The sequence below is a fragment of the Phyllostomus hastatus genome, unplaced genomic scaffold, assembly GCF_019186645.2.
Source record: "Phyllostomus hastatus isolate PE091 unplaced genomic scaffold, TTU_PhHast_1.1 phas_contig_137, whole genome shotgun sequence".
NCBI classification, from domain to species: Eukaryota; Metazoa; Chordata; class Mammalia; order Chiroptera; family Phyllostomidae; genus Phyllostomus; species Phyllostomus hastatus.
The window spans coordinates 20,087,424-20,108,153 of record NW_025333583.1 but is presented as its reverse complement, the minus strand read 5'-3'; the positions used below and the strand labels follow the sequence as shown (position 1 = coordinate 20,108,153).

The following is a 20,730-nucleotide window of genomic DNA, read 5'->3' as shown; positions in this document are numbered from 1 at the left end:
AGTGCCCTGGTAGAGATGTTACCTAGAGTTGAGGGCATAAAGAGAAATGTAAAGCCTAAAAAAATTACAGATTGGAATATCAGTTTCAAATACTATAAAGTTAACTAGATAGAGGACATTGATAAAGGCCAGATGGGCTGATTACAAAATTACTAACAAGTAACTGTCACTGGACTTTATTACTTTTTGTGGGGTTCCACCTGAGTATATGCTTTGTCAATTACTAATAACTCAACTAGAACACTATTTTGGCTATGTTCCAGTTTGTTTTTTTCTGTGATCATTTGTATTAGTAAAAAAAATACATAAATAAATATAAGAACTCAGTTATGTATATCATTTTTATATTGAAATATTTGGAATTGTAGCTGCACTTATTCTACATTATATAACTTAGTATACAATTTTACATTTTATTTCCAATTACATCTTACCATTCAAGTTGTATATGGAGAAGCGGTAAGAAAAATTGGCCATGTTTGTTTCCTGGCGAAGAGGAGATCTTTTTACTGGTTCCACGGGCTTGTCAGAATCCAAACTCTTTAAAAGAAGAAAGTTTTGTAAGTCATTATTCATTCATGCCTCAATTATATAAAAAGTTAGTTTGTTTTATGATTAATTGTTATAGAATAGCCAATAAAACCTTAGTTTTTCTAGGTAACAGCCTTAAGTATAATTGGTTTTCACATTATTTTGGTGATAGTATATTTTTACTTTTTAATAATAATCTTACTAAGGCACTTGAGACTGTCATAGTTAAAGTAAATATCTTTCCAAGTACATCAAATATAGGCACAATTCATTTTACATCAATTTACTAAAAAATAAACTAGGTATATAAATATGAGCATGGTAAGATAAATAGGAAGAAAGGTGCAAATAATTCTGTGATCTCTTTCCTCAAAGCAGTTTGTTTTTGGTCCAGCACAGCATCATTCTTGGCATGAAGTACCCTGAAATAAGGTACAGTTCTGGACTCAAAAGTAGTGAGACCCAAGATCTTAATGGAGTGGCTACAATTTTAAACAATAATGGAATATCAGTGTTCTTTTCAAGTTCTATGAGGGCACACTGTAACCCAGCTATACTGTTTGTGCTAAGTCTGGAATTACATTGCACTTCAGGGTAGGGTATCTAGTAGGTTATCTCACCATGTTTTAAAATGACACTTTTTCTAAAATAAGGACAGTACAATGTAACAGACAAATTCAGGGTAAGGACAACAGACAAATTCAGGGTAAGGACCATTAGTTATTTAGCTTTTATTTAAATAATTTTCAAATATTGAAATTAGTCTTTCAAAACTAATTTTAATCTATAATTATCAAATAGAGTTCAAATAAAAAAGAATGCTAGGTAGTAGAATCGAGGAATTAGACTGCTATCATCTTTATTTATTTATCTCAAGATAAAACAAATCTATTCAGCAAGTGTCCGTCCAGTTTTTAAAGCTATCATATGAAGGAGATTTATGACCATTTTAGTGCCTTAGTTCAAAATTTCACAAAGCAGTCAGGAAATTCTCCTTTAACCTCAAACCTAAGTCTTTTGCTGCAATTTAATAACCTCCTTTTCTCAGTGGAAATAAAGACTAATAGGTAGATGATGTTTTCTGTAAAGTTACTTGAATATAATTGAGGACATATTAAAAGTCAGTCTACTTACCAGATACTTACAATTATTTGCTATGTTTATGGTGCTGGGACAACAAGGGAAAGAACAAGAAACACTTCTTGATACAAAGAAATTGGTAACCTAGTAGGATGGTTTTTAATCTTTTGGAAGGTGGGGATTGGGATTTCACTGAGAATTTGAAAAAAGCTATGCACCTTCCAGAAAAGAATGCAAATACACACTCATTTTTACACATAATTTTAGGAGAGTCACCAACCACTTAAAACTTAAACCTGATTTAATATAAAAGTAAAAATCTATTAACATTCCATGTGTGATACAGGTGCACAGATGACACTTTTTAGTGAACTAAATAAACAAAAACTTGAGGTTTTAAATCACTAACTTAGTAAAATTTTTGAAAATTCCCCAAGTGTTAAAAAGCAATTTGTCAGCAGTGAGCCACATTATACAGTTTTTAAAAATCCTCTCTCTAAAGACAGATTTGTATAATAAAGAGAACAGTTGTAGCATTAGTTTAGGAGCTAGCTTTTTTGGTGAGTCGCTCTTCATATTTAGACGTCAGGGGATTTAAAATATGAAGAAGAAAAAAAGGTACTGGACCAGCAGAAATGCCATCTGCAGTGGAGCAGCATGGAGTACTACACCTAGAGCGGCTAGAGTGATACTTACCTGTCTTTTCTCTTCTTGGCCCCCTTCCCAGGTATGACCATTTAAACCATGCAGCCCAGGAAACCCCACACATGCCAGCTGACCCTCACATACATTCCTTCATGTGTTATTTTCTATTTCCTCTATTTTACTTCCTCTTTCCTTTTTCTCCTCAGCACAGAATTGCATATCCTAGTCATCATCTCTAGGCCAAAATAATCTTTTGTAAAGAATTAAGAATTAAACTGATACGGTTTCACAATTACAAATATAAGACCTTTCTCTCAATAAGTAATGTTATTTCTCCTGATTAGAGATGAAGGGAATGATTCTTATGAGATTTTAGTGGAATTGAAAGCATTCTCCTCAAAATTCAGCAATAACAGATTATGACCAGAAACATGTCTGCTTTTCAAAATGATCTAAGAATTATGTGAAGAGTGTATCAGCTAATTACAGACAGTTATAGGAAGAAACAAACCAGTACTTTAAGTTTATACCTTACCATCTTTTCTACTAATTAAGGAATGGCATATTTAAGCAATTTTACACCAAAGTTGTTCACAGAGATATTAATGAATGGAAATAATTTTTGTTCTACCATTCTCACTGCCATAAAGTTAAAGTTGTTTTAATAAATATAACCATTTTCATGTACTAAACATAATGTATTAACTGGGATAGTAACAATGTACCCTTTATTCTAAAAGTGACTCAGTTTAGAGGTAAGATTGCTCTTTAAAAACAAACAAGCAAGCCCCAAGATACAATAAAACCAAATGAGAAAGCTTTGCCACTGCTTTAAAATGCAGCTGGGAATGGAATTTTGTCAGCATACTAGAATCATGTAATAGAACATATTTGCATATAAAGATATTATTTATGTTGTGAAATGTTTTCAAATTAAGTTGTGAAATAGGATTTGCTAAAATTTAGACTTTAAAATTTTAGGCTTTAAAACATTTTAGCCAGCAATCTCAATTTATGAAACAGATTTTAATTAATCCCTGTAGATGAACAGAACCTCTGTCACAAGTATTTTTTTTTAACTCCTTCAAATAACCAGAGAATATCTTGTCCTATAGCACTATTCATTTACTTTTTAATGCTTTGGACATTTTTCCCTTTACAGAAGTATTTAAAAATGTAACCTATATCCATATCCTTCTGAATACACCATAAACTTCTAGCACACGGTGATAACTTAGAATTCTCAACCAGTTTTTCAAGCACCATTTCTAACCTGAGTGAGTTTGTCTAGCTCCCCCAGCCAGGCTCCAAACATTTTGTCCAGGTCTTGGTCTTCTTTGTCACTGTCTTCTTCGGCACCATGGTCGATCTCTTCATCTGATAGCTGCTCCATCTGAAACACATTTGTGTAGAATAGACAGTTACAGGTTAATCTTGAGAAAGTATGCGGTGTATGTTCTGATACATAATACAACTCTCTGGAGTCAAATCTTCAAAACTACAGAGTTTATATTATAAAAGAAAATTAGAAGTCATTCTGGAGTCAGGGTTAACGAGTGAGAAGAAATGAACAATTAAGTGTCAGATTTTTAGAAAACTGTGAAAGAGTGAACTGTATTAGGTTATGACCAGAATCACAAGTAGAAATAATCTAAAAATTGCAGATTATTCCCATTAATTAGAGGATATGAGAGAACAGTTCTCTCCACTAATAGATTGTAAAACACCCCAAATGCCACAGAGAAACAGTTCCAGAAGACTTTAGTGCAGCAAGTTACTTTTTTTGTAAAAATTTGTTTAAATACAAGTAAGTATTTATCTTGCAAAAACTTAGTCCAACAAGCATTTCAGAGAAAAGACAAAACAAAAATTTTAATCTAATTTAGTTTGTTGAATTAGTTCCTCCTATCTTAGTCTCACTTTCTACCCCATCTATCTTTTACCTTATTTCCCCAATTGTTCCTGCAAAATCCAAGGGACTAGAATTGAAATAGAAAAGTAGAATTAAGTTAGCATGCAAAATTTCCCACATGTAGTGACTTTCTAAGTATATAGTCTCTTGAACAAAAAGGTATTTTGCTTCTTCCCATGGATAAAACAATGTGACAGCCCTGGCTGGTGTTGCTCAGTGGGTTGAGTGCTTAGCCTGCGAACCAAAAGGTTGCCAGTTCATTTCCGGGTCAGGGTTTGGGTTGTGGGCCAGGTTCCCTGGTTGAGGGGCATGCAAGAGGCAACTGATCGATGTTTCCCTTCCCTCATTTCTCCCTCTCTCCCCCTTTCTAATAAATAAATAAAATCTCTAAAAGAAGAAAATAATGTGGTATCTGACATGGAACTTGCATATTATTTTGAGGAGAGAGAAAAAGTTTACACAAAGCAAAATAAAATCAATGACTGACCAGACACATAAAGTCCTTAAAGTAAAATTAATCTAATTAAAAAATATTTCAATATTAAAGCTCAGAAAACTCTTCAATAAAGCTTAGTTTTGTTTAAAACAACATACTCTATATATTCAAAATTCATCTGACGACAAATCTTTTTCCTTCAACTTGGAGTAATACATATAAACTTTCCTGGGGACACAATGAATACCATCATTGTACATTCTGTACTCTTGACTCACATTTCTGAAACACACATTTTGCTCTACTGGATCTAGGGAATATTTGGGATACAACCTGTCAAATGGTTTTAAAAATTCTTCAGAAATTAAAAATATTCTTAATCTCAGATAAGAATTTGTACTATCTTACACCTCCAAAGAAGCAATCAACAAAATTACCTCTGTGATCCTTAAATGTGGTTATGGAACGCTAATTAGCTGATGAGATGTCATGAAGTTAAAATTTAAACTTTATTTTGCTATATAAAAATTTGCAGAAAGGGTCAAATAATGTTGAAAACATCAAACTGAAATTAGTTCTAACAATGTTAAAAATCAGACCATATCTCATTTTAATCACTGAAGGGAAATAATTTTATTATGCTTAATAACTACAAAGGATAACAGCTTATCAATATAGAAACCAATTGTTCTAATTTCTTAATGTTACTACTCTAAGCATGTATAAATCAAGGCATTCTACCTTGACAAAGGTAGAATGAAAATGAATCCACTGATCTTCCAATTCATAAACATGGCTCTTAAAGATATTTGGTTTTGAAATTCACTTGTGTTAATACTATTTCTAAGATTTTTATTCATTACTGAACTATTCACAGATTGATCTCAATTTGTATCATTCTTCATTAAATTACTCATCAACGATATAAAATATTAGTGCAAAGTAAAACCTCATGTGATCAGGTGACTTATTCATACAACAAATGCTAGTTTGAGAACATCTATGAGTAGTAACACTGTTTTCGTAATGAGGGCCAACAAGCAACAGAACTAGGAAGAATAATGGTCAACTTCCTCTTCCTCCTTTATTTTCAAAACTAAACACATTGGAATAACCCAGAAACTAAAATATTAGGAGGAATTCGGCTTTGGGATGATACTTATGTCTGTACTTCCCTTCTGAACACACACTGTAACTGCCCGTAAGGAAGATGCTATTAAAAAAAAAAAAAGGAAACAATAGGAATATAATTTCACAGAGCAAACACAACATAGTTCAAAATGAACTTCAGTATTTTAACTTACCACAGAACCAAATAGAACTACAGACTCCACATCAAAGTCTGGTGTGTTTCTTATAACTCATACCTAATAATTACTTACATTTAAAAATCTCTTTAAATCTCTTAAAAATCTCTTTAGTTTTGTTTATCTAGACTACTATAGACTCAAGTAGAATTATGGAATAGGGAAATTCTGAGACAACTATTCAACTTTTACCATTTACATAACTTGTCAATTTCAGTATTTCTTGAATTCCTATTACCACTTGGGTTACTTTTATAAAAATTAACTTCAGACATTTATTCAGAGACTTTTCCAATGAAAATTTAGGTTCTGCAACATTTAAGGATTTATACTCTGAAACAGCACTCTCCATTCCGTAGAAGCTGGTATTGATCTTTATTCTCTTACCTCCACTATGGCATCATTTCTGTTTATTACACACACTAAATGCAGAACCCCCAGAAGGTTTTTTTATGGTTTCTGCACTGTCTCAAGTCAGCAACTCTAGTGAGGAAATTCATTCTTTGTTCTATATTAAGGTCTGTCTCCAATTAAATCACAATTCTAAAGCTGAATTTCCCAACATAATGCCCTTAATGGAAATGATGGCAACATAAAATGCAAATGAAATAATACAACAGTCAGTCAACTGTCACTCCAAACAAAGGGGAGAATAAGTAAAAGAAAATAGAGCTTACAAATTTTGATTTTAGAATAATTTGGATTTAAATGAATAGCTTCTAATATGATGCTTTTCCTTAATGGTATACAAATAGGTCTGAGGAAACTATAATTGTATTAGAATAAATATTATTGTTCTGTGATTATTAGATTAGGTACTTTGGGGGAATATATTAAAATTTTACTTAAATTCTCTGTTCCATTACACCTATTTCCTGAAAGAATAAACGTATCCTAGCATAAATGAAAAGGTTTATGCTCCCCAAGGTGCAGACATATTGAATACAGATTAAAGTCCAAAACTGCTGGCAGGTCAGCAAGGCCCTGTGCAATCCTGGCCTCAGGGACCTCTCTGACCTCTCTTCCTACCACTCTCCACTCCAGCCACACTGGGTGTGGATTCTGTTCTGAAGATGTCTGGCAAACATGCAATTGGAAAAAAATGAGGAAGAGTTAAGCTAATGAGGAGGGTTTAGTTAGCCTAAATATTATTTCAAAACCATGTTTTTTATAGAAATTCATAGATTATAGTAATAATGACTTAACTAATAATTTAAACTAATTTACATTTATTTTACTCATGAAGTAAAAATAGAAATAATGGGGAAATACAACTGTTGCTTATATGTTGGTTGGTTTCATTTCATAAATAGTGAATAATCATGCTTCATTTATTATTAGTTAAAACTAATAATATTAGTAAGCTTCACTACACATAATGAAACCATCCATTTAGTATGCCTTAGTATGAAACAATAATATTCCCACTAAATTTTCCATGAAGTTAATTATTCAAGCATATTTTCCTTACTAACCTTCCTCTTGGAAGATATTTTTGTTTACCACTCAATTTCCCTACTGTGAGATGGAATAAAATAATGATCTTCATCAAGAATGCTGGGCTTAGATTAGGGTTTAAAAATTTGAATAAGTGCATTGCAAACAAGAGATTTAAAAGTCAAGGACTAAGGAGGGACCTGGTTATACGGAACCATGAAAACTAAGCCCCACCTCCAGCCCCAATACAATTGGATTCTTAAACAGAAATGAAAAGGGGTACTTTACTCAAAGGACATGGTGCCTGTATAAGATTTACTAGAGAAGACTACTGTGTATATTAGGTAGAGATATTATGGACAGGGAAACTGAAGTCCTGGGAGGAAATAAACTTACACAGATCAAATACTTGGGGAGTGGCAAGAGCATGGTGTATAGCTGGGGGTGTATAGCTAGGGTACCTCTTTTTGTCCCTTTAATAAGTCAAAAATGATTGTTTTGTAAAAATAAGTACTCTAGACCTAAAACCATGTGAAAACTCCCAGAATACAGGAAGAGTACCACTACAGCAAATCTCTAAGTCTAGCATGCTCAATGTTCCCAAGAGGCAAGAAAAGATTTGATTGTATATTTACTATATATCTACTATGTGCCAGACACTGGAAGAACAGAAATGAACGTGACAGCCTATGTCCTGAAGGAATACAATCTAGTAAGGAAAACAATGATGAAACACTGTGTTAAGTGCTATGATACAGGTATGTTACATGAGTGTAGTATAACTCAACTTGAGAAGGAAAGAGGAAAGGTGTGATGCTTTGAAAGGTAAGATCTGAAGGATGTGCAAAGCAAGTAAGAGGAAGGGTGTTTTAGGCAGAGGGTCCAGCATGTGCAAGGATATAAAAGTGTGAGAAAGTAAGACAAATGAGAACTCTTAAGTTGCTTAACATTTCTGAAGCACAGGTTGTATGGTGATATTATTACATGCCATCAAATGGGCTCTAACTCCTGGCGATCCTGTGAAGGAGTGAGCTGTCTCACTATAGGGTTTTTAGGTAAGAAAGGTAAGATTGAGGGAAAAAAGCAGCAGTGATTTACCACTGCCTTCTGCTGCAGGGTGTGGGTCAAACCCACATGTGCCGGGGGTCCATGGTGTCTTAAATCACCAAAACCCTGTAAAATGTAAGCACCTCTGCAAGGTTGTGTGGTGTAGACCTATGGAAAATGTGGCTGGAGAGAAGGTAGGGGCAAAATTAGAAGCCATAGCAAGGAATTTGGCCATGATACTGCCAGCAATGATTTTCTAATTGTGGTCTGCTAATGACTTGCACCCAAATTACCTGGGGTGCTTCTTTAAATGGTCTACCGAAGATCTACTCAATGCTAATTTCCAGGGAGTGGGACATTTTTACCAAGTTCCCACAGGTATTTCCTATGCTCTCTAGCTCCGAAGACTGCTCTGTCTGTGTTCTGTTCCAATTACTGGGAGGACTTGCCAGACAAAAGTAATGGAGTTTTGCATAACCACAATTTGGTTAAAGGCAGAACCTAGAAGGAGTACTGCCTAAGACCGTAAAGAAATTAGGCAGCATCAGGATTCCTTAATTAACACACCACAATTACTCCTCCTCCATTACCATAATTCCATGCCTCTGTGAGTTACTCATTTAGAAATGTTGTAGTCCCTTACATCCAGTTATGTTTCAGTAGCTCTGTCACACACGTACAAAAAATGGTTTTTTTAAACACTTCCTATGCTGCTCTAATCCCATAAATAATCCCAAAGAAAAATAGGCACTAGAGAAGGGGGGCTGTGAACACTCCCAGGTTCAAGGAGCACCTCCGACTGTGCAAGATAAAACTCTTGCAAAATAAAAGCAAGAGGAAGGAAACCTAAATCAGAAGGTGGGAGGGGGGAAGAGTCGGGGGGGGGGGGGCGGGGGGCGAGACGACTCTGTTAAATTTAGTAAGGCTCAAAAGAGGAAGAGGACCCATCAAAAGGAAGAGGGAGGAAGTCAGGGCCCAGAAGGAAAAGGAGAGAAATGGACACAACAATAATGTAAAACGAAGTGACAGTTATAGGGGATGAAGGGCCATTACCTGCTCATCTGAATAAGGCACCAGAAATGTGTTTCTCTGTTAACCTACAACACAGGACCTTTAGTTCTCCTGTGAACTAAATGGTATCATTTGTAAACTGACTAAATGGGAACTGGGGATTTACTAAACCAATTGAACTTAGACGAGCTCTTTACAGACTCAGATATTAATAACTATATGGTACAAGTGGCAACATTTCCCTTAGGTTTTACCTTTTATTTTGCGGAATAATCTTTTTTTAAAGACACTGCTAAATGTTTTATTTTTTAAAAGTTATCAGAGGTACAAATTCTTTTCCTTTTGAATTCTTATACTATTTAGTTCAGTAAATTCTTCTCCATCCAGCAATCAATATTTATGTGAATTTTTAGTTTATTATTCATTCTTTTATGTAATTAAGTACTCTACTTAAGTAGCTTAGTTTGACACATAATGTTGAGTGTGAGAACCTAAACTGAATTTTCTCCAAATTTAAAATATTACATCTTTGGTACATTATTTTATTTATAGATCTGTTCTATGCATACATCAGGGTTCTTTTTTTTTTTTGAGGATCCTCTTCTAGTGTGTGCCTATTCTTTAAAAAACAAAATAAAACAAAAAACATCACTTTATGGCTTCTATGATTAATTCATAAAGCAGATGAGTTAAAGTAAAAAAGTCAAAATTGGCTTTTCATATATACATCACTTAAGTTTTCTCTCCAGGTTTGTGGCCCTCAAAAGAAAAGGCCCAAGTTCTACTTAGCGTCTAATACTTCAAAATACTTTGCCTACGAACAGCATTACACTAAGTAATATGAAGGATACAAAGGAAGCAAAAAATACCTTCCATGATTTCAAAGGATATTAACCCTATCTGTGTAAACACAGTAAACACAGAAGTATCTTGATTAACAAATTCTGTAAGAACAAAGTTCCTTCCTTTCGTAGGCCTGAACATGAAGCAAATTTAAAGGAAGCCATGACCTCCTAAGGATTGAAAGGGATTAGGAAGGAGGCAATGTACTGTGTTATTCAAAGACTTCGCAGTAGCAGGAACAGTAAATTTGGCTATAAGGGAATTTGCATGAACTAAATTTCTTTCTTTCTTTTTTACTTATCAATGAATGCATTTTTAAAAAATTAAAAAAAACAAACTTAAAAAAATATTTTTTTTATTGTGTTTTTTCCCCATTACCATTTAGTCCCCTTATACCTCCTCCCCACTGCAATCACCATACTGGTGTCCATGTCCATGAGTCCTTTTTCCTTTTTGATCAATCACTCCACTCCCTAACCTCCTCCGCCCCTTAGCTGTCATGTTGCTGCTGTCATGGTGCTCTTGTAAAGTTTCCACATGGAACTGTACCTCCCTAATAAAAGGCTCCTTACCCACAGGACATAGAAATACTAATGGAGGTGATTCACACCCTCATGCCTTCTCCTGTATGAATGTTTTTGACAACCCAGGATATAACTAACATATCCTCATGTATATTAACTGCGAGGTAACTAAAGATCAAATAAGGATGTATAAAAACTGTTTTAACAGTTGAAAGATTGTTAGGCATTATGATGCCTAAGCGCTATAAATCAAATTAAAGGTAATTCTGTTAATATAATGTTTTATTTATCAAGTACTTAAATGCACCCCCTAGTAAAGGAATTCCTTTTACAGAATGATGAATCATATTTATTCCTTTATTTACACTTGATTTCTATAACATCGAATATTCTTAATCTACTAAACCTCAAACAGGAACTCCTTATCTAAAGTGCAAAAAAAGCCAATCTTAGTTCAATGCTCTAAAGAAACTTTTAACACTCCTATAAATAAGGTCTAATAATCAATTTTATCATTAGTAATTACACAGTACATCATAAACCATAATCTGAAATCAATGAGCAACTAAAAAATAAAAAATAATTGTAAAATTCCTTTGTTTTTACTCTAGCCTTCCAAGTTCATTTCAAAAACTAGGAGAGTAAATTTTTTTTAAGCCATCCAGTGTGTGGTGGTTTGTTACAGCAGTTCTAGGAAATTAATATGGTCACTGTATCTGTAGAAATGGAGCTTCCATGACTGCTTCCAGAGATGCTCATCTTGCTCATTCTGCTCTACACTTGGGACCTTTCCTGCTGTACTTACCTAAGTATGCAGTTAACATCTTTGGAAGCAGTGGATATTGTACATGCTCTGACTTGACTCTCTTGGGTAGGAGAACTTGTCTTGAAATTCTTGAAAGCCTCATTAGGCAGACAAGTGACTACTGTTTTTCTTCGCTTTTGCCCTATTCCCCTACAAGACAGCCAAGTGCATGGCAGGAAATACAGCCCCTCATGGCAGCTCATGCTTTGGGGAGGGTGGGGGCAGTAGGGGAGTGCCAGACAACTGCAGCATGTGCCGTAGAAGCTATTTGAAGTAAATTTTTAATCATCAGTATGAACTCAAGGTTTCAAACAGAGGTAAAGGGAAGGGTAGAAATAAAGATAAATGTGTATGTGTGTGTGTGTTTGTAGGTTATGGCCACTGAAAGGGCCTTATAGCAATGATACCCTAATAGCAATTAGCAAGGCTAGTGCCCAGTTTTTGCTTTCTGATAACATATTCTACCTAAAAAGTAACAATGATCATCAGAGTAATAATTTCAAGGCTGTGGTAGGTGAAAAAAACAAACAAACAAACAGTTGAAAGATTTGTTTCAACTGTTTAAACCCCTACAGCATCATCTTGTGCCAGAAAGCGCTCACTAAAGACTGTCATAAGGACATAGGAGCTAAGCTTGAAGGGGGGTCCCAGGAACCTAAACTGGGACAATTTGAGCATCAAAATAACTTATGATATAAACAAACTCTAACCCATTGAATAAAATAAGAGCCCACTAATTCATACTGATATAAATAAATACATGAGGAAGAAAGCTCTTCCTTACAGTATATCAACAAATTAATATAGAATGACAGATGATCACCATTTTGCAACCATTGCAGTAACAACTGGTTCAGATAAGAATCATCAATAAATGCTAAAATTAGTGAGTGAAAATTTGATGAGACTATTTATGTATTCTTAAAATATCTCCCCACAAAGTAATGAGGGACACTGCCTTAACCACTTGATCAAAGTTAATATTATCAATATTGGGACAAACCAACATCATACGCTCTCTGTAATGATACGCTGAGAAGACATTATCATTTTGTGGTATTCCTGACAAAAAAAATGCCTGACCTATATCAAATCACAAGAAACATTTTGTAAAACAATTGGCCTATAAAATTAAAAAATGTAAAGGTCAAGAATACAAAGGTGGGCTGAAGATACGTTCTAGATTAGAAGACACCTAAGAGACATGACAAATAAATGCAATGGTTGGTCCTGAACCAGAGAAAATACGTAAGTATATAAAGGACCATATTGGAACAACTGACAAAAGTTGAGTATGGATTGTGGATTAGTTCATAGTATTATATCAATATTACACCTTCTGATTTTGATAATAGTACTTCAGGTATGTAACAGAACTTCTTTGCTGTTAGGAAACAAACATTAAAGAACTTAGCCATAAAGGGCACAATGCCTGCCACTATTTTCAAATGGCTCAGAAAAAAAAGATGTGTGTATACATGTACGAAGGAGGAACCACAAAACCCCTGGAATTTATTAAAAACTGTGTATTATTCTTACATGTTTGAACTTCAGTCACCTTCAAAGTACTCTCCATTTCATGCAATATACCTATCAAAACATTTTTTTCCACTGCTCAAAACAGTTTTTGAACTCATTGATTTTGATGCCTTTTAGTGCTTCTGCCTTTTTTTTTTTTGTTTCTACTCTTCCACATCAGCAAAACATTTTCCTTTGAGGACTTTTTTTTAACCCAGGAAAACAAACAAACAAACAAACAAAAAGTCACTTGGGGTGAGATTGGTGAACAAAGAGGGTAGGACACAGTGGTCATGCTGTTTGGTTAAAAACTGTTGGACACTCAAGTGTGCTGTGAACAGGTGCACTCATAAATCACAAATCACTAAATGGGCAAACACACTGAAAGAGTCTTCAAAAAAAAAAGAAAATCCACCGAAGCCGAACACAGCCTCTCACAATGATGCCAGCTGATACACTGATACAGATGGGTTTCTAGAACACTGACCTATCAGGGGAGGCCTGTACTACCAGGCGCCTGCCCTCCAGAAGATAATTCCAGTTTTTCTGCAGTTCCCCTCATATGTTAGTGTGTGCATATATGTAGACAGGGAGGGAGAAATGATATTTAGGCAAGATGTAAACAATAGGTGATTCTAGGTAAAGGGAATGTGGGAGTTCATTGTACACTTCTTACAACTTTTCAGAATTCTTGAAATTATAACAGAATAAATTAAGGAAAAAAGAAGGAAAAGAATAAAGGAAAGAAAAAGGAAAAAAACAGGCTCTGCCTTCCAGAAGTTGTACTTTAGTTAGGGACACAGAGTATGACAACTAATAGATCATTAAAAATTCAGAAATAAACTTAAGGAAAAAATCATATAGGTTGAAAAACGTTTTTAATAATTAAATAATTCACTTTACCTTAAGGACCCTGAAACATATGGTATATTTCTCCAATACATGATTGTTATTATAAATGCATGTGTTACCTTTCCTAAATTGCATTTACCTGGCTTACAGTTAACTTTTTTAGCCATCATAAAATTAGTTTTACTTAATGCAAATAAAAGCTGAACATCTTAAAAAATAATTACTTATCAGATAATTCTTTCACAGAGGCAAAAGACAATCATTTCTAACCTTAGGGTGAAAAAAAAACAATAACTAATTTAAAATTAAGTAGGTTAATCTCACAAGTACGTTGGGAAGAAATCAAAATGCAGTTCTAAACAAAGATTAGTATTTAATCAAATAATAAGGCTTTGGGGTTTTTAAGGATGCTTTGATTTTTAAAATTTTGTCACCAAATGTGAGAACAAAGGGAATTAAATAGTAAAACACTTGTACTTCACATTATTCATAACATATTCCCTGATTTCTTGCCAACCATCTATAGATTTGGAAAGGAAGTGTCCTAGTTGACCAAACATCCCCGTCCAACAAAGCTGAGATGTCTGCTTTCTGTTTCATCTATCTTGTAAATGTAAAATCCTAGGAAAGGCATTTACAACACATTACTGACAGATGATACATTCAGTACAGTGCCATATACAATCAACCAATCCACATGGCTAAACTGTAATTATCATAGAGCAATTTATCGGTTTCAGTACCAGGAAGCTCAACTGTTTTTCTGACTCCTTATTTTGTTTTTTAATTTGATGACTACTATCTTGGTTCAGACCCATACTGTATCATCATACTCTGATTATTCTAGCAACCTCCTAACTGACACTCTTCTTTAATCTATCACAGTCAGCCTAATCTTCCTTAAAAACGCTTCATGTCATGATTCTGCTTAAACACCCAAAAGGGTTCCTTATGAATTAAGTATAAACTCTTTATCAAATGATTTCAGAACCTCTCTGACATGGCCTCAACCTAAATTTTCAACCCTATTTTCTACTCTTCACTCAACAAAGCTAATTATTATACTCAGAAAACAAACCACGTTTTTTAAAAAATTTGTTGATGAGAGAGAGAGAGAGAGAGAGAGAGAGAGAGAGAGAGAGAAACAGATGTGTTGCTCCACTTATTTAGGCATTCACTGGTTGCTCTTTTTATGTGCCCTGACTGAAGACTGAACCTGCAACGTTGGCATATTGGAACAATGCTATAACCAACTGAGCTACCTGGCCAGGACCAAGCCATGATTTCTTTTTTTCTTCTTTTTTTTTTTAAAGTATACTTCATTGGTTATGTTATTACAGTGTCCCCAATTTTCCCCCTTTATCCCCACTCTGCCCTGCACCCCCCAACCCTCCAGCATTTCCCCCTTAGTTAATGTCCATGGGTTGTACATATAAGTTCTTTGAATTCTGTTTCCTATACCATCCTTGACCTCTCCCCATCTATTTTATGCCTACCAATTATGCTTCTTATTCCCTGTACCTTTTCACCCCATCCTCCCTTCCCCTCCCCACTGAAAACTCTCCATGTGATATCATTTCTCTGATTCTGTTCCTGTTCTAGTTGTTTGCTTAGTTTTTGTTTTCTTTTTAGATTCAGTTGTTGATAGTTTTGAGTTTGTTGTCATTTTACTGTTTGTATTTTTGCTCTTCTTCTTTTTCTTAGATAAGTCCCTTTAACATTTCATATAAAAGGGCTTGGTGATGATGAAGTCCTTTAACTTGACCTTGTCTGGGAAGTACTTTATCTGCCCTTCCATTCTAAATGGTAGCTTTGCTGGACAGAGTAATCTTGGATGTAGGTCCTTGCCTTTCATGATTTTAAATACTTCTTTCTGGCCCCTTCTTGCCTACAAGGTTTCTTTTGAGAAATCAGCTAATAGTTTGAGAACTCCTTTGTAGGTAATTCTCTACTTTCCTCTTGATGCTTTTAACATTCTCTCTTTATCTTTAATCTTGGATAACTTAATGATGATGTGTCTTGATGGGTTCCTTTTTGGGTCCAACTTGTTTGGGATTCTCTGGGCTTCCTGGACTTCCTAGAAGTCTATTTCCTTTGCCAGATTGGGGAAGTTTTCCTTCATTATTTGTTCAAATAAGTTTTCAATTTCTTGCTCTTGTTCTTCTCCTTCTGGCACCCCTATAATTTGGACATTGGAACATTTAAAGTTGTCTCAGAGGTTCCTAAGCATCTCATTTTTTTGAATCCTTGTTTCTTCATTCTGTTCCGATTGGATGTTTATTTCTTCCTTCTGTTCCAAATTGTTGCTTTGAATCCTGGTTTCCTTCCTGTCTCTGTTGGTTCCCTGAATATTTTGCTTTATTTCACTTTGGATATACTTCATTTGTTCTTTCATTTTTCAACCAAGCTCAATCAGTTCTGTGAGCATTTTGATTACCAGGGCTTTGAACTCTCCATCAGATAGGCTGGCTATCTCCTTACTGCTTAGCTCTCTTTCTGGAGTTTTGTTCTGTTCTTTCATTTGGGCCATACTTCTTTGCCTTGGTGCACCTGTTAAGTTGTAAGGGGGCAGGGCCTTAGGTATTCTCCAGGGTAGGACAACCCTTTTTGCTGCATTGTGGCACTGTCTGCGGGGTAGGGGTCAAAGAGGGAACAATGCAGCTTGGTTGGCTCAGCTCTAGCCCACTTTCCAATGAACTCTCATGTGAGACTGGGAGTTTCTCCTACTGAGGTGACCTGCACCGTAGTCCACAGTCAACTCTGAGTCTGTTTCCCATTCAGCCAGCCCTGCCATGCAGTCTTGCCGCCTTGCCCTGGCTTCTCTCAACCAGCCCCGCCTCGCTGTGCAGTCTGGTCCACTGCCTGGCCGTGGGTTCTCTCAGCCAGGCGCGCGGGTGGTCTAGTCTGCTGCCTCACCTCCAGTTCTCTCCATTCGCTCGTCTTACCAGTCTAGTTGTTCTATTTGATTGTTTCTTTAATTCCTTGGTTGTTGGAGTTCCATGAAGCTTGATTTTCTGGCACTTCTGGTTGTTTATTGATTTTAGACTGGTTGTTATCCTCCTTTCGGCTGTGGAAGGAAGCGAAGGGTTCCTACCTATGCCTCCATCTTGCCCGGAATCCCCATGCTTTCTTAACTAGGCCTTTGTTCATGTTTTCAACCTGAGCGCCACATCTCAGCCTGTTAAAAATGTGACAGATTACATTTCTCTCCTTTGCTAACACTCCACTGCAATGACAGTAAACAATTACAAAAAGGAATAAACTCATAAAGGCAGCGAGAGTGAAGATGGCAAAGGGATCAAAACACCAGAAATTTTTGTAAACTTCTGGAAGGAAAAGGTAGAATTATATAACTAGATGAACCAGAGAAGGAGCTATAGCTCAAAGCAAGCATTTTTCATTACGCATTTATTCAACAAATATGTAGTAAGCACACACTACATGCCAAACAAAGGCGAAAAACATTAAATAAAAACAAAACAAATCAGACCCAAGACAAGTGCAGTGATAATTAAATGAGGATTGTGTGGAAAGTGACAAAGTAGGTGCTTTATATTTGATGAACAAAGAAGGTCTGAGTAGTAATATTTATTTATTTATTTCTATTTTATTTATTTTTAGAGAGGGGGAAAGGGAGAAAGAGAGGAAGAGAAACATCGATGTGTCAGATACATCAACTGGCTGCTTCTTGCACACCCACAACTGGGGACCCAGCCCACAACCCAGGCATGTGACCTGATCAGGAATCGAACTGTCGACCTTTCAGTTTGCAGACTGGCACTCAATCCATTGAGCCACACCAGGCAGGCCATGAGCAGTCATGTTTAAAGAGAGATATGAATGATGAGAAAAAAAATCAGACGTGCAAAGATCAGAGAGAACACTCCAGGTAGAAGATACAGGTTTGGTATGTCATGGAATAGAAAGATTAGTCTGATGAGAACTGAGAGCAAGATCATGCAAAGATTTGTAAAGCAAGAAAAGGAGCCTGGGTTTTATTCTAAGGAAGCCTTCTGAGGGCAATGAGAAGTTATCCCTCATAAAAGGGTGTAGGAAAGGTGGGGACCATTCCTCAAGGAGACAGACAGTAGTCTGAAAAGGAACAGAGGTGCGATAAAGGAGGCTCAGCAGGACAGCAACCAGTATCACCCACAGGGGCATGCAGAAAGTATTTTTGGCATTTGCTTCCAAGGTTAAGGAAAGTTTAAAAAATAAAAAAACAACTCTGTTAAGCTTGGTAGCACATTTAAATGATTTAAATGCCTTCCGTGGTACGATGGCCAATATAAATGCCACTGGAGACAGATGTAAACAATAGGGAGTAGAAGAGCCTGAGAACTAGAGGGCAAAACCTCAGCTAAAAACATTCAAATTTTTAAAGTTTATTCTGGAATTAGACAGTGAAGTTGCACAACCTGATGAATATGTTAAAACCCACTGAATTTTACATTTTAAAAGTGTGAAAGTTATATATGTGTATTGTGTCTCAATTTTTAAAAACTAAAAAAAAAAAAAAATTAAGCACTGTGCTAGTTAAAAACAAAAAGATTACATACTACTTCCTGAGAGGCCCATGAACTTTGAACCTCTCTTTGGCATTTATAGCTAATCAGCTTTGTATTACGTTATTATTTGTGTACTTGCCTTATCACCTTCCACACCCAACTAGGTAACAGACTTCTGGAAAGAGACATAGTTCTCATTTTCACCCCAGAGCAACTAAAAAATAATCATATTCCTTCTTCTAAATTTCAGTTTTTATGCCTTCATTGGTTGATTCTAATATGTGTTCTAACAGGTGATAAAACCCATGACCTTGGTCTATCGAGACAGTTCTCTTAAACTGAGCTGCTCAGAAAGATGGATATATATTTTGAATACAAAGAGGGGAGAGAAATTTCATAACATTAGTGAATAAACGGGAGGGGAGAGGTGGTAGTTAGTGCATGTGGCGTGAACAGAAGGCTTGAAATCTGACTGCAACTCCAAGAACCACTCCCAGTTAGAACCACCTAAGCTGGGTAGATGACCAGAACCATTCCAGATACTAATAAAATGACTGTTGCTGTCTTGGGCCACTAAGTTCCGGGGTGATCCATTACACAGCAACAGATAATGCAACACAATGTTACTCCTTATCAAACACACACGGAAGGGGGAGACTAGACTACAGTTCTGACAGCTGTACAGGACAAAAAGGGTGGCAGGTCCGAAGCACTGACTGGGGAAAGCAGCTACAGATGAAGTGCAGAGGCTGTAAGACAGTAAAATGCCATATACATCATGTGATCTGTTCCTTGTAAACCCTCGAACTGTCAATAAAGTCACTAAATTTATGAGACCCTTGGTTCATAAAAAATAGAACTTTGTGCCTATATGGTTTAAGGGAAAGGCCAAAGGAACAGAGAGAGATGAGACTGTGAACAAGTTGAGTCAGAAATCATGGAGAAGAAACTGGACACCCACAGACCAAATACAACTAAATTATGCAGAGGGGTTCCACATGAATTCTTAGGTTAAAAAGTTAGCTTCCCTTTCCAATTAAAAATAAATCCAGAGTTGGGTTTCTCTATAATAAAAATAACACTTTAGGATGGCTGTTACCTGCATGCTTCTCTAAAAAGACCACTAAGACTAAAGCTATACCACTATAACAGAATTCTAGGTTTAAAGAGAATTAACTCTGTTATTTGTACTAAAAAAGTTGTTTTTCACTTAAGGAGATTACTACTTAACAAGAAATAATACTGTTCATCTAATACATATTTAATGAAATACTATCATGAATCGAGCACTAAACTGATAAGCACAAGGAAATATACATTTCCTTGTATAAAGAACAGATAAAACTGTCCTCAGGCAGTTTTACCAAAATCTCTAACAAGAGAACATAACTTTTATACCTTTATACTTATACTCTTTATTTTTAAAATTAATGTACCTACATGTTAAAATATTTTGAATCTAAAGTGTTTTCCATCTCTCTCACATACAGAGGTCGGGGGGTTAAAGATGACAAATTTTGTAAAGATGATACATTCCCAGACTAAATAATCTCTACTCTTACATCATAAGCACTCATCAAATTGCCACTGTTAAAATAAAGTATATTTTTATATGACTACACATGATTACAAAAACTAAATGTTCCCCAAATATGCTCACAGGAAATAAAATCAGTTACAGATTTTGTTTGCCAAATAATCATCTAAATCAGTGATTTTCAACCTTATTCATTTCATGGCACACATAAACTAATTATCAAAATTCCGCAACGCACCAAAAAAATTTTTTTGCCAATTGGCAAAAAAAGCAGGTATAACTTTGATAATAATAGTAATTACCTACACCTTAAAAAAAAATCAGTGCTAATACTTGTATATAAGGATTTCTGGTACCAAGAATTAACCTTTCACGCACAACCTTATTATGCAACGTGACCAACAAGATGCAACTCTATCATATGACCTATATATTTATGGTTCAAGACAGGGCATTTGCACCAGATGGCTATTGCTGTGTTGGCTATGTCATTTTCTCATTTGACAACCTAAGGGATGTTAGTGCCCCTGACTAAACAGTCAGTTACTGCATGTTTTAAAGATTCTTGCCGCACACTGGCTGAAACTTGCTGATCTAAATTACCTACACAGATACCACAAAATAAGAGTTAATGCGTTTTAGGCAATTCTCTGATATCAAAATTCTTTAAAAGCTTTAATTTGTAATTGAAAATATTTCTTAATGGACATTTGAAAGAGTACAGGTTTCACTGATAAAAA

At 35.4% G+C, this 20,730-nt stretch overlaps 1 protein-coding gene across 7 annotated transcripts in view; it reads right to left on the bottom strand.

Moving 5' to 3' along the window:
- The window catches only part of RAPH1 (Ras association (RalGDS/AF-6) and pleckstrin homology domains 1), a 99,525-nt gene that overhangs the window by 66,487 nt on the left and 12,308 nt on the right, over window positions 1-20,730 (bottom strand). For all 7 annotated transcript variants that reach the window (XR_006787174.1, XM_045851400.1, XM_045851413.1 and 4 more), the window contains exons 2-3: window positions 3,530-3,649; window positions 435-540 (exon numbers count right to left, since the gene is read on the bottom strand). Coding sequence is in view for 6 of the 7 variants with exons in the window: in XM_045851400.1 (XP_045707356.1) it covers window positions 435-540; window positions 3,530-3,649 (226 nt within the window). In the remaining variant the exon portion in view is untranslated. The remainder of the gene's footprint in view (window positions 1-434; window positions 541-3,529; window positions 3,650-20,730) is intronic.